General features: G+C 34.6%; 1 protein-coding gene across 1 annotated transcript in view; it reads right to left on the bottom strand.

Annotated features, from left to right (window-relative positions):
* Positions 1–21,664, bottom strand: part of LOC106881670 (cubilin) — a 218,541-nt gene that overhangs the window by 137,280 nt on the left and 59,597 nt on the right. The window contains exons 15-23 of the mRNA XM_052967022.1: positions 20,754–20,943; positions 19,421–19,536; positions 16,410–16,638; positions 13,612–13,793; positions 12,719–12,881; positions 8,293–8,477; positions 5,426–5,582; positions 3,099–3,298; positions 382–541 (exon numbers count right to left, since the gene is read on the bottom strand). Coding sequence (XP_052822982.1) covers positions 382–541; positions 3,099–3,298; positions 5,426–5,582; positions 8,293–8,477; positions 12,719–12,881; positions 13,612–13,793; positions 16,410–16,638; positions 19,421–19,536; positions 20,754–20,943 — 1,582 coding nt within the window. The remainder of the gene's footprint in view (positions 1–381; positions 542–3,098; positions 3,299–5,425; positions 5,583–8,292; positions 8,478–12,718; positions 12,882–13,611; positions 13,794–16,409; positions 16,639–19,420; positions 19,537–20,753; positions 20,944–21,664) is intronic.

Genomic DNA, 21,664 nt, shown 5'->3' with positions numbered 1-21,664 from the left:
CCCCCCCCCCCACTGTGTTATTATGACATATCTATTGCTCTCCCCTTAGGAAGCTCATGCTGTTATCTACCCCTCCAACTACCAATGTGTAGCTATCATTGTCTCACATCCATTTCTCCTTTGCATACTATCCCATCACTTTTACCTCCCATCACACTCCATAAAAATAATTTCAATAAAATAATTCATTTCTTGAGTTCTGTTATTGCATCTACTACAGACACCATTTTTCTTCTTTGTTAATCTGCTTGTTATCTCACTGCATCTCTTTTGTACACGCATAATTTACATTGGGTCTGTATTAATATTTCTATAAAATTTGCACATAGAGAATCCTTAAAAATTAAATTTTAAGAATAAGAAAAATTCAAAGTTACCAACCTGCATCATTTGTGGTATAATTTGCTCTAAAACCCAGACTTTCTGAGCCACCTTTGAACTCAATTCTCATTTGTCCTTGTGCAGTTATTGCAGGAGGGAGGTTAACATAATTACAATATTTGCCTAGTAGAGGAGAGGTCTTGGAAGGTCCTTGTCGAATCTGGAAATATTTAATTGAAAATTATTAAATAGTTTGCTTTTCTTTAAATATTTTCTCACCTAAAGTATCAAATAACTTCTGATGGGCGGCATTTACAATCCAGTTTAAATTTTCGATTGAAGCCAACCCACTCTAGTTGAGGTTGGAAAAAGATGAATGTTATATATTCCCACTTCCCTCTACTTTAAATTATATAGATATCATACTTAAATGCTTAAAAGAAATCACTATTAATTCAACAATGCACTCTTTTCTGAAACAAAATCTTCAGTATTTTTCTTTTTTTTTTAGTTAAGTATTTAGTATGAGGAATTTAAAGTTCCATATGGTATTTACCTGGACATTATCCTTAGAAGGTCTTTTTTTTTCCTATTTAGAACTTTAAAATATTTACAAAACAGCTAAGAAAAGTGCACGTGTACATGTGCGCATGAGCACACACACACACACACACACACACACACATACACGCACACTGAAAGCTTTTCTCTACAGAAGCTAATTAATTTCCAGAAGTTTGTGTCTGAGTCTGAGAGGTGTAAAGTTTGTTTCAAGTTTAGAAGGTGAATATGGTAAAGATGTAATTTGTTTATTAACAATAGAAAGAGACTCAATCAGAACAACTTTTTTATTATAAACGTAGTCCAACAAACAGGGATGTAGTAAGACTTTAGATAACAATCATTTGTTGACAACCAAAAGGCATCAAGTTACATTAATACAGCTAGCAATGTCAGTATAAAAAATACTCATGCTCAACTGAAGATACTAGAAAAATTTTGTTAGCTAATTGGCAAAATTACAGAACCATCATTATCCTTTAACGTCCACTTTCCATGCTGGCATGGCTTAAACAGTTTGATTGGAACTGGAAAGTCGGAGAGTTGCACCAGGTTCCAGTCTGATTTGGCATGGTTTCTACAGATGGATACCCTTCCTAATGCCAATGAATAAAACTAGAAGTATTTTACTTGTTGCTGTTTAGCCTTAAGTTGTCCCTGATTGAGCAAACATGACCAAAAACACTCCAAGCATGACTTTGTTTTGTTTATTTAGGGTTTTTTTGTAGGCATAGTATATCTAGCAGCATTATCTAAAGTGTTATCCTTCCATTTTAAAACGGTGGGGTGTAATTTGAGGGTGATTTTGTTATTATTTCTAGCATATGTTCTGACCATATAAATGATTCCATTTTAGTTTGCAGTATAAAAGTTAATGTCTGTAGAGGAAGGTATAATTCATGAATACTGTACATGAATGCTATAAAGGAATTTGATAGTTAAAAATAATGTCTTTTCATATACATGTTCCGGTTTCTTATATTAGAATAAGGCCACAAATCAGTAAAGGAGAACATGATCAATTAAGCTGAACCAACACATGACTAACTCTTCTTTTATGAACCTATAGGGATGAAACATAAAATTTGTTTCCATAGTACTTGAAATCAGAATGTAGAAGAACAGAATAGACCTACAGAATAGGCATTCAGTTAGCACTCTACTTACCTTTTACATGTAATTATTACCTTATACATTCTATAATTATTGTCCCTGTTTACACCATCATAGGTTCTCTGAAAGAATTCCAACTTGCCTGGTTTACAAATAAACCTGTTACAGCTGCAACACTCCAGTGAAATCTTTGGGTACTAAAGAAATGTTCTTTAACTTAAGCATTTTACAACTTCCAAAACTATTGTAAAATGAAACATTTATTAATCTTTGAAGTTAGAAGATAACCAAACACCAGACCAAACTAGACTAAATGCTTGTTTGATATTGAACTCCATTTTCTTTGGTTCTGGATTCAAATCCTACCAGGATTAGCTTTGCTTTTATTTCTTTTGCCAGGTCAGATTGGAGCCTGGTCCAGCCTTCTGGCTCGCCAGTCCTCAGTCAAACCGTCCATCCCATGCCAGCATGGAAAGCGGATGTTAAATGATGGTGATGATGATTTATATACTGAAATCAGTTCATACAAATATATATAATTTATTACAAATTTGTGATTTTGTTCTAATACAACCAATTATTCATTTTTAAGCTATATAGCATTAGTAAAACTAAGAAACCTTATGTTAGCTATTGTCAACAAAAGAAAATGTTTTGCATGTTAATTGAATACTATTAGATACTCCACAGTAGTAGAATATTACATGTCAAGCTGGGACTATATAATAAAAGAGTACTTTCAAAAGTTAAAGTGAAATATCATGAGGATCAGTGAATAAAGCAAATGTGTACAAATATAGAGAATAAATGAGCTGGAAAAGAAGTTGAGTACCAGAAACACTGGGCTTGGGTAATGCAGGAAAATAAATTGACTACAATAGTTCAGATGAGAATGGGAAATACACAAGTCAAAAATACCTAAGTCTAAAATACAGATTGAAGTGATGTCAAAGAAGAAAATCTTCCATGGCAATTGATAACAATTGAATGTTTTCAACTAGTAGGCTGCAATACTGCAGTCAACATCAACAAACAACAGGGACAGTTGTTGCTTATGAATTTTCAAATTGAAAATCTCAGATATAGAATAAAGAAATACTTACTTCAATATAGTTTGAAGTACAATTAGTAGCATTTATATTTTGATCATAATAAGAATATGTTTCAAATATTAGTGAAATCAATTTTGAAGGTTGTTGCCAGATAACATATATGCATATTTCATTTGTATCATTGTCTCCACTTCCTCCATAGAATGGTGTCTGGAGTATTCCTGATGGTTCTCTGTAAGTTCCACCACAAGCTAGAAAAGAATGAACAATCACATACTACTAGAAAGTGTTATAATTAGAGTATTTTTCAGGACAGAGGAAACAAAAGTTTCAAAATTAAGCACAATCTAATATTTTCTGCAAAAAAGAGTATTTTGCTGTTTAGCTTCAGTTTCATGGCATGAAGCAAACAAGAGGTAACACTATCCCTGGACAAGATGTTAGTTTATCACAGATAACCTTCCTGTATCTCTGGTACCTATTCATAATATCTAGGTGAACTGAAGTTATGTAAAATAAAAAATTCTGCTCCAAAACAACCAAACATAATTTGAACTGACAATCCATGAGCATGCAGATGAAACACCTAATTCACTTAGCCATTTCTAATTTCTCTATTTATGGCACTTTTTCTCACATTCTCTTCATGTGTCATGTTCATAGATATTAGTAATTATAAACTTCTATACTCACATCTAAAGACTCATGATTTTTTTTTAAGGAAAGATGCAGCATTTTTGTGTTCACTTCTGCCAGTTCATTTACATTTGACTCTGCTAGTCTCCTGCTCTCCCGAGTTCAGCGATGAGACAGGGTTTTTTTAATCATTAGAAAGGGAGACTGGTTCCTGTGACAACAGGACATTTTATGATCTGTTAATAATATTTTTTTATAAATGGTTGAGCTTAAGATACATATCTTCAACTACATAATTCCAATCTAGCTAATTTTCTTTACTACATGTTGTTCTTGAATTTAGTTAAGGTGGGTGACATCTCTCAACTGGAATCTCTTCATATTCCAGCAGAAACAAACAACCTGCTTTTACTCTGAAAGGCAAACTGTAATTAACTGAAAATGTAAATGAAAGTAGCAAATGTTTTTGCTAAAAGTCTAATAAAAGATATGACTTTCAGTAATATGACAGTACCACTATTGTTTCCTTTTTAGAAATAATAAGTTCAAATTTCTTTTAAGCATTCATCTAAGTTTGTATTGTGCAATTTTATAATCTGATGAATTGTTTAAGGCAGGTAAGCTTCAGTTCTATACTTAGTACGATGGCATTTCATTAGCTATCAAGTGAGTGAGGTTATATCATAAGCTAAGGTAGATTTATGAAACTTCTAAAGTTTAAACTGATACTCCTAGGTAAATAGTCCAACATCCGGATCATTTGATCATTACTTTTCAGGCAATGATTGTAAATTAGTAGTTATATTATTAGGATACTGGACAATTCACTGCCTTAAATCTAAATACTTCATACCAGTCATATACTACTTCTATGAACAAATGTCTTGAAAACATAATCCATAAAACAATTCAGCCAACAAGGAGCCGCTACATGGTCATTCAATCTGCTAGAAACAACAACCAAATCTTCCTAAAAAAAAAAAAACGAAGGAAACATTGACCAATGTACACACACAAAATGATGGGATGATCAGAGTAGGAATAGCTTTGATTGAATATTTTTTTGCTCTTGGATGACATATAGCTGGACAATAAGTGGATGATGCATTGCAATAAAATAAAGAAACTGTGTGAACTGTTGGCAGTTCACAGTCAGCAGTTCACAGTATGCAGTTGATAGAATTGATCATTAATATTGGATTACTGTGTTAGTTTAATATCATACCTACGTTTGTCATAGTACCAAGCACGTTCTTTGTGAACATATTAATTCTGCGAAAGGGTGTTCTAGATAACCATATCCAAATATTTATTTGGGTAATACTATTCTACACCCTTGTGCACATCCCAATGTCATCATAACATTATTGACAAGATATTCAACCCCAAAGACATAACATATTACAACAATGATTCTTGCTCTTATAAATAAGAAAGCTGTCAATCATATGAACACCATCCCATTTGGTGCACCAGTTTCTCCTCCTTTTCACATCTTTAGTTCACGGAAGTAAAACAATAAACACTTCACCCAATGTTTTATCCAGAGAACTTCAACTATCTGGACAGCCATTCTGTCCACATTTTCCCTCGGGTATCAACCAATAGAAATTCGAGATGAACATCAATTGCATTGATCTCACCAGTCTGAAAGAACTGGCACTACTTCAAACTAAAATATATACATAGTTTTATAATGAAACAAAATCCAAATCTTACAAATGAAAAGTTACAAAACTCACCAACTTTCCACTGGGCTCTGAAACCTACGTGGGTATCAGAAAAGTTAGATTTAAAATGTACCCAAATACTATTCTGGTTTGAGAAAATTACTGATGGTTTGGTTTGTCCACAATAGCGACCAATCAAAGGAGAGACTGGTAATGAACCATCGCGAACCTGAAAAACAGAATAAAAACATGATTTTTAGTTAATTGAAAGTTTTCATAGAAATGGAGACTTGACAGAAACAATCTGACAGAAAGTCAAATTGTTTTGAAAGTCAGAATTTACATTACAAATGACAACTTACATCATAAAACATTAACTATTTCTATACAAAATTATTGACCTCTTACTTGGGTACAAGGTCAAAACTTTCATGAGCAGTAACAATCAATTTTATTGACCTTAATAATTAACTGGTATATATTTTATGGACCTGAAAGGATGAAACCTAAAGTAACTTCAACAGGACTTTTATCATTCAGAAGTGGATAAAATAAGTACCTGTTACAAAATTATTGATAAAGAATTGCTAAAATACCGGATTCATAGAAAATTTAATTTGCAAAACAAGAATTGATTAAAACTGATGATGAAACTAATTGATCTGACTAAGCATAAAGCAAATTGCTGCAGTAGAAATATAATCAATTGAACTGACCACAATATATTAATAGGGCTTATATTATCTGTCCAAAAAAAATAATAATGTAGCTTGAGAAGAATTAAAACTTATAACACTGACATTCAGAACTGAATCTAGTCCAGGATTTAGTTTGATGCTCTACAAATTTTGAACTTTTTTTTTCAGCTCTTTAATATAACAAAATTTGATTTCTTACTTTCAGAACAATGCTACAAATTTATAAAGCTGGAGTATAATCAATTGAATATACACCCAAAATATTATGAATACTCATTTAATCGACCCTAAAGGAATGAAAGACAAAAATTCAGACTAGTGGGAATTGAATTCTGAATGTAACTACATACTGCAAGTATGTCCAGTAGATATAACTAATAATGATTTATTTTGAAACAAGGTCAAATATTGAAGTGAGGAGGTATACAATCACTCCAGTTGACCCCAGAAAAATGTTTGTTCTTATGTTACTGACCAACTTCCACTCCAGTGGGAAGTAGAACATGAAGTCAATCTTGGTAGAATGAGAACCAAAAACACACTAAGAGACTAAATAATTTCAAGCTACTACTTCTGCCAACTCTGCAGGCTGAAACTAACAATGAAACCACTAAGCAGTTGCTCAAGTTGCTTTAAAAAACAATGAAATCTTGCTCAAACCACACTGTTCTGTCTTAAAAGGGAAGGGCACACTATATCCTAGGCATACCATGTCTGAGATAAAGATGGAATTTCATAGAAGGAATCATAAGTCTATTTGACTAAGGCTGAACTGAAGCTAACAATTCTCCACCCTACAGAAATTGATTCTAATTCAAATAGTTAAATAAATTCAACTTGAAACTAAAGAAGAAAATATATTTCAAGTTGAAGCAATTGATTTTAACATAATTTTTCTACAAGTAGATGTTCTATATATATTTTATCTCTAGTTATTTCCTTTTAGTCAATAATAATTTATATGATGCAATACATTTTCAGCTCTTTGTGTATTTTTTAATTATTGAGTTAGATTCACTTATATCATAACTAACAATAACCAAGGGCATATGGCATAGTGATTAAGAGCGCAGGCTACTAACCCCAAGATTCCGAATTTGATTCCAAGCAGTGACCTGAAAAGTACCTTAGGAATGAAAACCCAGGTTTGAAATTTCCCCAAGACACCTGATGAAGGCTGGAGAGTATATCAGCGAAACATTGTGTTAACAAAAACAAGATGAGGACAAATATCTGTCAAATGTAAAAAATGAAAATAATGTAACAATAACTATTTGCACACTATAATGCCTATACATGAATGTATTTACATATCTGTGCATGAGTGTCTTTATGATTGTGAATTTGCACCCACACACATGCACACATGCAATGGGAATGTGCATCAACTGTCAATAAGAACTGCTTTTATATGTTGTAAATAATATAGCTGACATCAACAAAAGTTAATTAACGTGAATTAGCAGCATTTTCAATTTTCAGGACTATCACCATCCTTTTGATCACCATTGTCATTCTGCTCTGACTTTCTTAATATTGTTATCTTCTTCATCTCCACTATTCTCACAACACTATAGTACCAACCTCTTTCATGCCACCTTTATAGCTTCCTTCTACCTGGAACAATTATGTTGAGTTTTAGAAGGGAAATATAAAAGTTCAAAGAAACTATTGGTGTTCTACATTGGCAAAAATACATTAAAGTTTGCAAAACAGAGTAAGTTCCTGTACTAAGAGAATGGTGAATTCTAATGTTAAAAGCAATGTCCTCAGTCAGAATTGTTCAAAAGATAATCATTATCTTGATTTCAATAATGACAATAGCAATGATTTCAAAAATGAGAATGATAACAATGCTGTTTATGATGGCAATGACATGATGATTCTGATAACAAAGAATATAATGATGAGAAAGACAATACCAACAGTTACATTGAAGATAATAATAAAGATTGATTAGAACAACAATGATGAAGATAACAGTGCTAATGAAGATGATGGAGCAGATGAAAATAACACTGACAATGATGATGAAAGTGACAATGAAGACAACAATGACTATAAAGATGACTGTGATGATAATGAGACAATATTGCTAATAATCATAATGGTAAGGATGAATGTGGTGAATGTGGTGGCACTGATGTTGCTAATATAGATGTGAAGGAAGAAAAGAGAAAAAAACATAATTGCCCAAAATATTTGCTGCTTAAATTAGTAAATAGGTGTTAAATTACAAACCTCCACATAATCTGATAAACATGGACTTTCACCAGGAAGATCAAGAATATCAAATGAAAATATCACAGTATGCTGTGGCTGGATTATCCACACACAATCTTCATTGTTTCCGTAGGAGTTAGGGAAGTTTGTTGATGTAATCACTCCTTCTTTTTGTGCCCGCCTGCCTCCACAACCTTGAAGGTCTAAATGAAACATAAATCAAAAAATGTATTATCTTTGAGAGGGTTAAATGTGTGTTGTTCATGGGTTCTAGGTCAACTGCATGACAAGTAATTGCCCAACAGATAATTGCCAATGGACAACTGCCTGACAGACAACTGCCTGATAGATATCTGCCCAACAGACACGTTCACTTTATCTTTGTCTGTCATTTGGACAAATATTCTTGTACTCAAAAATTGCATTTTTCCTCAGTTTGCTGAAGTAAAGGACCACCAGTTGTTGAAAGGCTTAGCAACTCTATTAACAGTGAAGCTTGTGAAACTTTTTTCATCTTCATTTATATACAATTGTTAGTAGCCATTCATTTTGTTAAAACTCAACATGGAGGGTTGGAACTCTTCTGTAATGGTTACGTTTACATTAAGAACAAGGACTTGTCATCTGGAAATATGTTTTACAGATGTGAATACTGCAAACATAACAACTGCAAGACCAAAATTATACAGTGTGGAGAAAAAATAATCAGCCAGACACATGAGCACATTCATGCTGCAGATATTCTTCATCAAGATCTCTCATCTGTATGTGAGAAAATGAAGGAGAAACCTATTACAACCCAGCAAACTTCACAACAAACTATAACACAAACTTCACAGAATGTTTTGGAAAAAGTCTCTATTCAACTACCGGCCACAAGCACTATTAGGCATTCAATCAGAAGACATAAGCAAGCTATACACACAGTGCATCCTATACCGAGAAACTTGCGTGACATGGTCATTCCAAATGAATACAAATAATATGCAAAAGAGGAAAATTCATTAATTTACTATAATAGACCCAGTGAGAACCGTGTACTTTTGTTTTCTACTGAGAAAAATATGCCACTCTTGCAATTTTAAAGTGATTGGTTTTGTGATGGTACATTCACTGTTTAATCTCTAATTGAATGATTCTTTGTGTCTTTGCATCATTGCCAAATAAATATCAAGCCACCTATGAAAAACTTTTCAGCCAACTTTGGGCTGTTAACTCCAGGTTCAACCCAGCTAATATTTTGATCGATTATGAACAAGCTGCTAAGAATGCAATTACCAAAATTTTTCAAAGGCAATTGTCAAAAGATGTTTTTTCCATCTTTCTCAAGCAGTTTATCAGAAGGTACAATCAGAGGGACAGCAATCAAGATATCAGAGTGATGCTGATTTTGCTCTAAGCATTTGCATGATACCAACCTTGGCTTTTGTGCCAGTAGACAATGTTGTAACAGCATTTGAGCAATTGCAAGAAAATTTGTGCCATGAAGCAGATCCAATTATTGATTATTTTGAAGATGCTTATATCAGTAGAATATGATGGCATAACATTCTATTTGTATGTGGAACATGTATGACTGCATATGAAATGATTTTCCACAAACAATTACTTCCTTGGAAGGATGGCAATAACCATTTACAGGTGAATATAACGTCAAGTCATCTAAATATCTGGTGTTCTCTTCAGGTATTGAAGACGGAACAAGCATTTAATGATACGATCATCAACCAAATGCTGGCAGGACATCAGCTTTCACCCAAAAAGAAAAAATATCAAGATTTAATGTAAAGAATTGCAAATATTGTGGAGGATTGTGAAAATTGGGAAGTGATGGATATTTTGAGAGGAATAGAGTTTTAGTTATTTTTTTACTATTTTCCAAATTACATTATTGTTCATAATATTGATAAATTATCTGTAAATAATATTGTTTTTATAAAATTGTGGTGTTACATGTGGTGTTATGGGCTGTGATGAGCTATGTGGTGTTGGTGGAGAGGGATCGCAGATGAAGCAAATGGAAGTGAAGACCGAAAGGGCGAGCGGAAGTCGGCCACACGCGGATGCGTGGACAGAGAGCACATGTGGGCAGTTCGAACAGAAACGGCGTACGTAGAAGACATGGTTTGATCTGGAGCAATCGTTTATCCCGCCACGGTTGACAAGGTAAGGTCGCTGTATTTCTTTCTCCCTTTTGCTTCTTGTTGTCTTTTTCCTCCATCACACCACAAAAATTTAATGTATTTTCTTTTTTTTTTTTGTTAAAGTTTTACCTTTGTTTCCACAAATAAAACATAAATTCTATTTTTGTACTTTTATTTTACCTTTGAAAAAAATTAAATATTTTTTTTTTATGTTATGCTTTGACAACTAAAAGGTTTTAATATAATTTTACTTGAGTTAATTTTAGTATTTATATTTTTTAGCTTCAATTACTTTAAAGTTATCGGGTAATTTTCCCTCTGGCAGTTGTATTTGTTGTGTATTTGTCCATCTGGCAGTTGACAGTTGGGCAATTGTCTGTTCTGCACTTAGCCATTGGGCACTTGTCTATCAGGCTCTTGTCAATTGGGCAGTTGTCCAGATACCATTGCTCATGAGTAAGAATGGTGTAATGCTGCAAGAACTCATCACCAATTGTAATTGTATTTGATACTGTTGAAAAAGATCTAACTATTATGTCTTACAGGAGAATGGCTTTGGAAGTTTCTGTTCATGATAATCTGACAAGTTCTTTGTGAGGGGTCCCTATTACATGGATAATATATATATATGTTCTGAAGATTAAGGAGTAGTGAAGGGTGATGTTATTTGTCTAGGGGTGTATGGATAAAAGTGACAGTGAGAGGGTCATGTACTAAGGGAAGAAAGAACCCAACAGACTAAACCCTGAGGATCTATAGAGTTAGAAAATAAAAAGAGCCTCATCAAAACTTACTATGACGGAATGATCCAAGAGAAAACTTTCAGTCCAAGAGAGATGGAAGGAGCTAATATATAATAAACTTAACAAGATTTGCATGCTTACCAGTTCAAAGTTTTGAGGATGCCATGTGCAGATATACTACTCTTGACAAGCCAATGAAGAAGCCTCTCTTGATCAACAAGAAATAATATTCAAATACCCTCAAACCACATCCTACTGCCTAATTGAGACATTGAATAATGTAGTCTTAGGTACTCAATAGACAGAAAGGTCATAGTGGAATGCCTTTAATCTTTATTAGAGAAGATATGGAGAATAAACCATAACATATTTTACATTGTTTACAAGAATGAGTGACCAATGTGCATGACATCAGAAAACAGATTGGACATTGAGAAAAGAAAGGGATTCAAGATAAAAGAAGTGATTATTTACAACTGTTTCTATTATCTTCAAGATGTTGGAAATGAAAGAAAAGACTTGATATTTGGCAGAATCAGAGAGATTTCCCTTATAGAGGGTGAAACACACTATTGAGATACATCCTGTAAGAGTTAAAAAGACTGAACAGTTTGGGAAGTAAAAGACTTATCAAAATTAGTCTCCTCTGTTGAGTTGGAGTCCCTGTAGAAGTTTCAGATTTAACGATTGGGTGTAAGCTATATGAGTAATGTGAAACTGAGAGTGGCAGTTTCCATGCTTCATCAACTTTGAGTATAAGTAATAATCAATGTTTTCATTTGCATTCAGTTTCTCTTGATGCTGGTGAGGTTTATTTGGTGTTGCAAATGAGAAGTTAAGAATTTGGCAAGCTGCATCTGCTCTTTCTCTACTAAAAAGGCAACAGAGCCAAAGGGCATAAATGTGTTAACCAAGGCATAACAACATAGTAACAGCCTAGCCATGTGGTAAGAAGCTTGCTTTCTAACCACATCGCTCCAAGTTCAGTCCCACCATGTGGCACCTTGGGCAAATGTCTTCTACTATAGCCTCAGGCTGACCAAAACGTGAATGGAATTGGTAAACAGAAATTGAAAGAAGTCTCTTGCGTGTGTGTGTGTGTGTGTGTGTGTGTGTGTGTGTGTGTGTGTGTGTGTGTGTGTGTGTGTGTGTGTGTGTGTGTGTGTGTGTGTGTGTGTGTGTGTGTGTGCCTTTGTTTCTGTGTTTGTTCCCCAATCACCGCTTGACAACCGGTGTTGGTGTATTTATGTTCTTGTAACTTAGCAGTTCGACAAAAGACACCAACAGAATAAGTACTAGGATTAAAAAATAATTCCTGGGGTCAATTTGTTCAACTAAAACCCTTCAAAGCAGTGCTCCAGCATGGCCACAGTCAAATGACTGAAACAAGTAAAAGAATTAAAAAAAATAAAAGAATTCAACTGAGATACCAAGACCTCTTCTTCTTGGCCACTCTCACTTAATGGTTGTTAAACAAAAATTTCAACAATTTACATGCTTTTACATCTACAATTTATATACAATAGATAATTGTTTTAAAAAAATAATCTTATTTACCTTCTATAGCAGAAAACGATATGTGAAATCCTTTGGCACTGTAACTTGAATCCGTATGAAATTTAATATAGAGATATGGCTCAGTAGATCTCAGTGGTTTTGGTGAACCAGAGTGACAAATTTTTCTCAATAATGCAGCATCTTCTGTTAGACCATTCCTAATCTAGAAATCCCAAAGGTAAAAAAAAATCATGTAACAGTCAACAAGGCAATAAGTTTTGTCATATGATAATTAAAATATAGCAAAATTTTGGATTTATTTAACCCTCAGTCTAATGACAAGTATAGAGTCAATAAATGTGTGATGAATTTATGTTTGAATTTTTAAAATCAAAGAAGACAGTAGTGATGATAAATATTAGTCTATCCTAGAATAATGATTTATACCATCCAGTATTACCTTCACAGAACTAGGTAAACTTGATTACTGGAAGGTAAGTGTATGGTGCAGTGGCAATAACATAGTACAAACTATGGTTAGTTTTCCAATTCTTTTTTAACTCATCTACAATTTCATTAAATGTTACAGTAATGAAATAATTTGATTTTCTTTGGAGCAGATACAATGACCAACTTGTGTAGGGAAGGCGGTATAACCTTTTGTCAATCTTGGAGAGCTGAAAATGAAGTGGAATTCTTAAATACATTTGAACTCAAAACATGAGACAAAATTAAACAAGACAGCTTTTACATGGTCATTTGACCAGCTAGAAACTGCAGTCAAATCTCCTTCAAAACACAATCTCTCATCAAAAGAGAAAAAAACAGGTATAATGTAGTACCTGAAAAAAACTAGATAGGATGCTTGCTCAAAATAACCAAGAATTTATTCCTTTAATGCTTTTAATTATTAACCTTATCCTCTTTAGAAAAGATTTCAAATGAAGCCTTACCTCAATATAATCATAACAAAATATACTAGTTTCAAGTGAAACCTCTCCAAAATGTATGTAAATATCCTGATTAGGTTGTACTTCAATTGTCCACACGCAATCACGGTTATGAGGGTAATTGTGTGGATATCCAGGACTTGTAATTACTCCATGGGTTTTACCACGAATTGTTTCACCACAAACTACCATTTGAAAATAGAGGTAGAATTATTTAAATCGTTATTCAAGAAAAATTCTACAGTTTAAGACAAAAAAAAAACACCACCAAACCTGCATATGTTTACAGGGTGCGATGGGTAAACTGTCGCCATTTTATATTTTTAAATTCACGTATGTGTTGTTTGTTTTTGATTTCTGGAGGCCATAGTTGAAGCCAATGGTGATTTTATTGAATAAATTTATTCTTTAGTATTTCAAGATATTTTTATGTAATTTTGGTAAAATGAGATGTCAGTGTTATTTTCATTTTTGCGTAAATTAGACAATTTATTCGCTACACCCAAAATATATCTAATTCAAGATGTGAGAGAATGAGAAGGAAAAAGGGAAAAGGAGAGAGATGTAGTAACTACAAAGTGAAACCTGATCTTCCAATGAATGGCTATAATGATTATACACAGTACACTTTTTGTATTGAGTGTATATATGCTAGTGGACAACCTATAGACAGAGGAGATGACAGCAACATCATTTCCCATAGCTCAGCACAAATGTAAACACACACACACACACACACACACACATGATGGGCTTCTTCAGTTTTTATCTACCAAATCCACTCACAAGGATTTTGTCAACCCAGGACTGCAGCACAGTAGGACTAAACCCAAAACTACATGGTCAGGGAGGGAAAAGTGTGTGTGTGTGTGTGTGTGTGTGTGCGTGTGTGTGTGTGAGAGAGAGAGAGAGAGAGATCATCATCAGCATTTAACATCTGTTTTCCATGCTGGCATTAATTGGACTGTTTGATAGGATCCAACAAATCTTAAGACCATGTTATGTTCCTATATCTATTTTGTTGTGGTTTCTACAGCTGGATGCCTTTAACACCAATCCCTTCACAGAGTATAATGGGCATTTTTTGTTGCACCAGCACTAGTGAGGTTGTCTAGCAATTTACCATACTAAGAGCCTAAAGGGGCCCCTGTAAGTGAAAAAGAACAGAGAGAGTGCATGATTTTAGGTAAGGTGATGAAAGAGGGTAGAGTATGAAGAGAGAAACATTGATAGTTGTGAGAGGGTGTAGTAGGGAGAATAACAAAGTAGACTATTGGGGGAAGAAGATTGGATAGGGAAGAGGACAGGGAAAGGGATAATGCCAGAGTTTAGTGAGAAAAGGAGGACAGAATGCTAAAGGTAATAAGGTGGGTTGGGTAAGAGATTCCAGGACTAACCCCCATTATAAGGGTAAATATGAATGGAAAGCATGAGAGAAAGGAAACATGGAAGAGAGAGTTTTGGTAAGGTTCTGGAGAGAGAGTCATTGAAGAAAATTAAGGTGTTGGGGTCATGGTGGGGTAGGTCAGAGACAGAGGGATGAGAAAGTGTTGAGATGGCAGAGGGGTTGTGGAGAGAGGTCAATGAAAGAAAATAAGACAGAGAGCACGGGGGGGGGTCAGTGAATGAGCAGGGATGGAAAGAGAGGCTGGAAAATATCATAGTAGTAGGGGTAAGTAGAGTGTAAATGAGGAGAAAGTATGCCAAGTGGGGAAGCTGTGGGGGCAGACACCAAGAGAAAAAGGGAAAGGGAAGCAGTGGATCAATATAGCAAAAACAACGAGAGATAAAATGGGTGAAGAGCAACTTAGAGAAAGGAGAGAATAGAGGGGGAATACAGAGTTAGAGCTATAAGATATGAAGAGGATAGAGGGAGGGGGAACAGAGGTGGAGTGAGAGCAGAGGACAAAAGCATCCCAGGCTGGGAGGCAGAGGAGATGAGACAGACAGTGAAGGAGAGACAGGAAAGGTGCAATGGATGAATTGCAGCAAGAGCATCCCGGTCTTCAATACTACCCTTTGTTAACATTCTTTCTGTCATACTTACCCAGAAGAGTAGGTTTTGTTCCTCTACCAGCTTGCCATGCAAGTATGCATGCATGTGTGCATGTGAGTGTGGTGTGCATATGCAAATAGACAGATAGACATCAGGTATATACAGATAACTTCATTTTTGGCCCACCTATAGAAAACAGGCCAAAATGAAACATACCTCTGAGCCTGGTCCTCCCAACAGTCGAGGTAGACACTAATTGCTGAGTAGAACTGGTTTAGACCATGAAGACCTGTCTATCATGTCAGCATGGAGAATTGACATAAAATTATGGTGAAAGTGATGCTTAGAAACAAACTCTAACAAAATTTTACTTATACAGTCATTATAACACAACAATGATGTACACTAGCTTAAATTATTGACTGATACAAAGCCATAAAGAAAACTTATTGATTTGTGTAGACAATCAGAGCCTGATTGTTTGCCTTTGATCTCCTAGAAATAGCAGCCAAATCTTTTTTAAATCACAGCCTAACAACTTGAGAGATAAACTATACTTGAAAGAAAAAGAAAACAGGATGATCATAGCTGGAACATTTTTAGTTATAATTCTTCTCTATCAATACTCATTAAGGAATAAACAGCAACTAATCACCTGGACATCATGCTATGACAAGTAGTCAGTGTATGTGGATTCTACAAGACTGTTCTTTAATAATTACTGTTTTTATTTGTTGTTTTCTTCGGGAGTGGGGGTAAAATAAGCGACTATACTTTGAATTACTTTTGATGCTAAATTTCTTACCTGGTTCTTGAGCATTCCAGTTTAACCGAAAGCCTGTTTTGGCAACACTGTGATCAGATCGAAATTTTATAAATATCATCTCTCTTGTACTAGTAAGTGACCTGTTTTGAAGCGTATCTAAATTGCAGAACTGGCCTAGAGAAGGGGATAAATTATTTCTTCCGTCATGTATTTCCACATAATCAAAACGACATTCTGTGTCTAATGCTGTAAAATTAAGGTGTATCACCTGAAAATAGACATTTCAAAACTGAATGATACAGTTAGCAAAGCATCCTACTAACATTACCTTCAACAAAAGTCTTACATAAATAAGGAGGGTTTCAAATGTTCTATGCTGCTTTACTTTTTGGGATACCTGTTACACTGAGCCAAAAGAAAAGGTTTGATTAGTTAAAGCATTATTATTAATAATGCTCAGCAATTCTACAATCTGGACATATATTTTATTATTGGCTAACTCTTCCTTTGTTTATAGTTCTGGATGCAGCAGTGAAATTCTTGAAATGGATAGAATCCTTGAAACAATTTCTAAATTTTCAGTTGGATTGTTTTTGAAAAACGTATAGAAACTTTACTTTTCATTTCCTTCAAACCAATATTCTTTCAAGCTGCATGTATACAGAGCATAAGATGATAATTTAAATTGCACATCAGAAGAAAATAGATGTTTGTTCAACACCTACTATTCTACAGTGTTGACTCAGTTGAGGAGAGTATGGTTGGCTGAACACCTCATTGCATCATATCTCCTCTAAACATGTGCACACAGCTAGTGCCCTTGCAGTTTTCCAAATACATGCCTTCACTATCAATGAGGGACCTACCTGGCAAAAATACATCCTTAACATTGCGAGGACCACATCCCAAAGACTAGCCCTTCTCTTCAGGAGAGATGATATTTCAGCCCCTAACATCTGTTGACACTCAACGAAGCTCAAGTAAGATCCACAACAGAGTGCTACTCTTACATCAGAGAGACGTAGACATCCTGGACCATATCCAGAGAAGGGCCACTTGATTGATTGGTATTCAATCACTAACAAGCACATTCCAAGCTCTGGCCTAGAGGTAAGCTCTCTCCTCTCTTTCTGTTTTTTTGATTATTACTACAGTTGGCCTCTGCTCCTTGGAGCTAGCTGGTCTCATGCCTCTACCACTAAGGTGACCCCAACCTATTCATTTCTCCAACTCACATCAGTTGGGTTGCATTCAACCTTTCTCCCAGCTCCAAACTAGCTACTATGCTTAGTCCTTTCTCACCAGAACTTTGGCCCTTTGGAATCTTCTCCCCACTCATGTCTTTCCTGCAGGTGTTAACCCGCAAGAACCGTGGATATTGTTGCTTCCTCCAGACTCAGCAAGTAGAAAAGATAATATGTCAATATTTCATATCAAATCACCAAAGCTTCCTTAAATTCATGTTTAAAACTCATGGTTCTCAACTGCCAAGTACACCTTGCTTTACACAGGTACTGCAGATAGTATAACTATTTGCCATGTTTCATCAATTTGCAGCACTGAATTCAATTCTGAACTTGAGAGAAACCACCCACAGTGATCAGTATCCTGTCCAAAGGAAGATTTATCTTGCATTTACTTAAGCTAAGCAAATCTAGATATAAGTACCAACCTTTGTGATTCAGAAAGAACAGATTGAATTATATCAAGTATACCTTTTCAGACACTTTTGTATATTAAGCATGGAGTAATTTTTGAAAACAAAATCACAGATGATCAAAACAAAACTGAACAGTTGAATGGTTGATGGTTTTACCTGGTTATAGGCATTACACAATCTTTGTGAGCAAAACAATTCTTGCCAGCTCAGTAAACAGTTTCATAGATAAGTATAGCTCAGACAATAATGAGTATTCAAAGCCTAAGATCCAAGATAAACTAACACAGAACTACAGTTCTATATTTAAGAGATGAGGAATTATGTACATTATTTACATTATTTACATGGTGTTAACAACAAACAGGATGAAGACAAATATCCCTCAAATGTAAATAATGTAAATTAACATAGAACTACTCGAACATTCAGCTTCAAACTAGTTTTGTTATAAAATCCAAGCTCTGACACTAATTTCTGCTGCATTTGATGTCTGGTGTGAAAATATCTTGCCCTAGAAAGACATTGAAACCTTTGGGTGAGCAGGAAATCACAATCTTTTTGAGCTCATTGCATGCTAGAGATCAAATTAAAAAATTACTGAACCACTATTACCTTTTGTTTTACTTAGTCATTAGACTGCAGCCATGCTGGAGTACCAGCTTGACAATTTTTAGTCAAACAAATCAACCCCAGTATTTTGATTCATTAAAGCCTGATACTTATTCTGTTGGTCCTATTTGCCAAGCCACTATGTCACATGGACACAAATACACCCTCACTAGTTGTCAAGCAGTGATGGGGGACTAACACACACACACACACACACACACACACACACACACACACACACACACACACACACACACACACACACACACACACACACAATGGGCTTCTTTCAGTTTCCATCAACCAAATTCATTCACAGGGCCTTTGGTGGCCTGAAGTTACAGTAGAAGACACTTGCCTGAGATGTCACGTGGTGGGACTGAACCCAGAACCATGTGGTTGGGAAGTGAACTTATCACACAGTCATGCCTACACTTATACATGCTTTACATACAAAGCTTGAATAAAAAAAAAACTATTTTACAGTTTTAAATTTAGAAAAAATGTAGAAATCTATTGCTTGCCTTCTTTTGTTAATCATAATTATGTAAAATAAAATTGTGAATAACATGCTTTTCAAGATGCTTAAATGTTACTAAGGATTTTCTACTGTCTTAAATTATATTTTTTATTATCTGAGATGCACTAATATACCTCTTCTAGCAAACAAGTGTACTGCAGTACATCATTCAAGAACCACAGATCTAATATGTGATACTAATGAGAAACAGTTATACAATAGTATTAAAGCTCAGTTGTATTATTAATCAATTTGTCATACCTTGTTAAAGGGTACACGTATAAGCCATTCACAAGTAATTGAATGGGGATAGGTTTCACCTTCCACAGTGGGGTAACTGAGGGATCCATTTAAACTTGTAAAACTGCCTCCACAATCTGAAATTGCCAACGTAAGGATGTCAATTTAACCCTTTTAAGATCATAACTGATGAAAACACAATATTTGAAACCTAACTTTATAACAATGCAGTTAGAAATTCAAAATTAATTATTAGCGATGGAAACAGTATTAATACCAAAAGTTAATCATTATATCCAACTAAACATGGATACCTTGTTAGAACACCAAATACGACATTATTAGCCTTGAGAGATCCTCTCATATAGATGATTGGTGAATAAAAGCTCACACATAGAACATAGCCGACAAAATTCATCTGTCATGAGCGGTGGAATTTCCACATTATATGGTATCATTCTACTGAAACTTATCAGTGGGAAGCATCTGGTGACCACATAGTAGCAAGATTTGATTGGCACACAGTCATCTAGTGCTTTCCACTGATAAGTTACAATGGAATGAAATCATGTAATATGGGAATTGTGACACCCATGACAGCTGAATTTCATCTGCTATTTGGCAATTGCCCAAGTTGCCAGTATTTTGAGCCAGCCTTGTTGGTAGTAATACTGCTTTTATCACTAATAATTAATTTTTAAAATTTTCTATAGTTGTTGTTGCATAAATAATAAACCAATGTATAGAGTTACATAAAAATTTGATAATAATCAGTTTCTGTATCAATTGTTTCATTATAAATTAGTTTGCTTACTGTTTGATCAAAAATCACTCCTCTTCAAAAATTCCCAACCTACTTGCTGGTACATAATTAATTCAAGCATAGCAAATTTAAGAAATATTTATCAATTTTACAGATCTCAACAGTTCACAGAAACTAGCCCTCAAGCCATAGTTTGAAAGGAGAGTATTTTCCACTTAAAAGCTGCTCATTAATCATATCTTAAATTATTTGCTCTCTCTCTGAGAGAGAGAGAGAGAGAGAGAGAGAGAGAGAGAGAGAGAGAGAGAGAGAGAGAGAGAGAGAGAGAGAGAGAGAGAGAGAGAGAGAGAGAGAGAGAGAGAGAGAGATTTTGCTTTGCTGTTTGAGTGACCCTGTCAAAATAAAAATCTTCTTCCAGTATTGCTTGCAATCTTCAAAGCATGCATATATCTGTTAAACAAAAGAAGCTGAGAAGTATTTAAACACTCAGGATACAATCTACAATGTCAATTAAGCCACATATTTGTGGCTTACTCATTGAAATGGATTACTACAGAATGTGATTAACATAGTAGATAACAAATGTCTTACCTTGTACCTGTGCTTGGCAGCGTGACCCAGTAAATGAAGAGTTGCATAGGCAAATATAAGAAGTTCCTGAAACTAAACACGTTCCTCCATTTAAACATGGATTTGAAGAACAGGCACCTGCATTTTCACTACAGTGCTCACCAGTAAATCCACTAGGACATACACAAGTGTAAGAATTCATTGACACAGCCTGGAAAATAAATTTTACTGAATCAATGTTAAAGGAATACTTCATATACAGACATCAATGAAATCTCTCATAAATATCTATGATTTGAGGGATCACAGCTAAAGACTGGACCGCCTTCATGCTTTGAGCTAAAAACAACTCCTTATATCCAACCAGATTATTGTTTATAGACATGACCAGCAGATAGAAGGTATCAATAAAAGGCATCAGTTTAACTTGTTACTCTATAACATTCACACATATTTTCAAAGATTTGAACAAATTAAGTTATTATTTAAAATATCATTTCAGACAAATTCATTCATTATTTTAATAAATTTTCTAACCTTTATAGTAAATTAATGTGGGTTTTTTTAAATTCTGAGGGTTTTACTTTCTTGAAGTTATGCTCCTTAGCCCAAACCTGTCTGAAATTTGTCTCTCCTCCCTTTAAAAATTACGATTTAACTCTCATTTCTGTTACCGATTTAAGCATTTAATCTCACGGTTTAAACACTGCTGTGTTTCTTTCAACTTTTTTTCTAAAAACCCAACGACTTTGACCAGCGTGATGTACTGCTGCCTGTTTCTCTCTCTCTCTCTCTGAATCACTACTTTCTTTCCCCCACTTCCTCTTCGACTCGTACGTGTCCCCAAACCTATTATAACCAGTTCACTTTCCAACTTCATCCCAATTCGTATTGGAATTTCTATGCTGATAGAACCCACGACAAAGCTTTCT

The sequence above is a fragment of the Octopus bimaculoides genome, chromosome 4 (genome assembly GCF_001194135.2).
Source record: "Octopus bimaculoides isolate UCB-OBI-ISO-001 chromosome 4, ASM119413v2, whole genome shotgun sequence".
NCBI lineage: Eukaryota > Metazoa > Mollusca > Cephalopoda > Octopoda > Octopodidae > Octopus > Octopus bimaculoides.
This window is presented reverse-complemented; position numbering and strand designations above follow the sequence as displayed.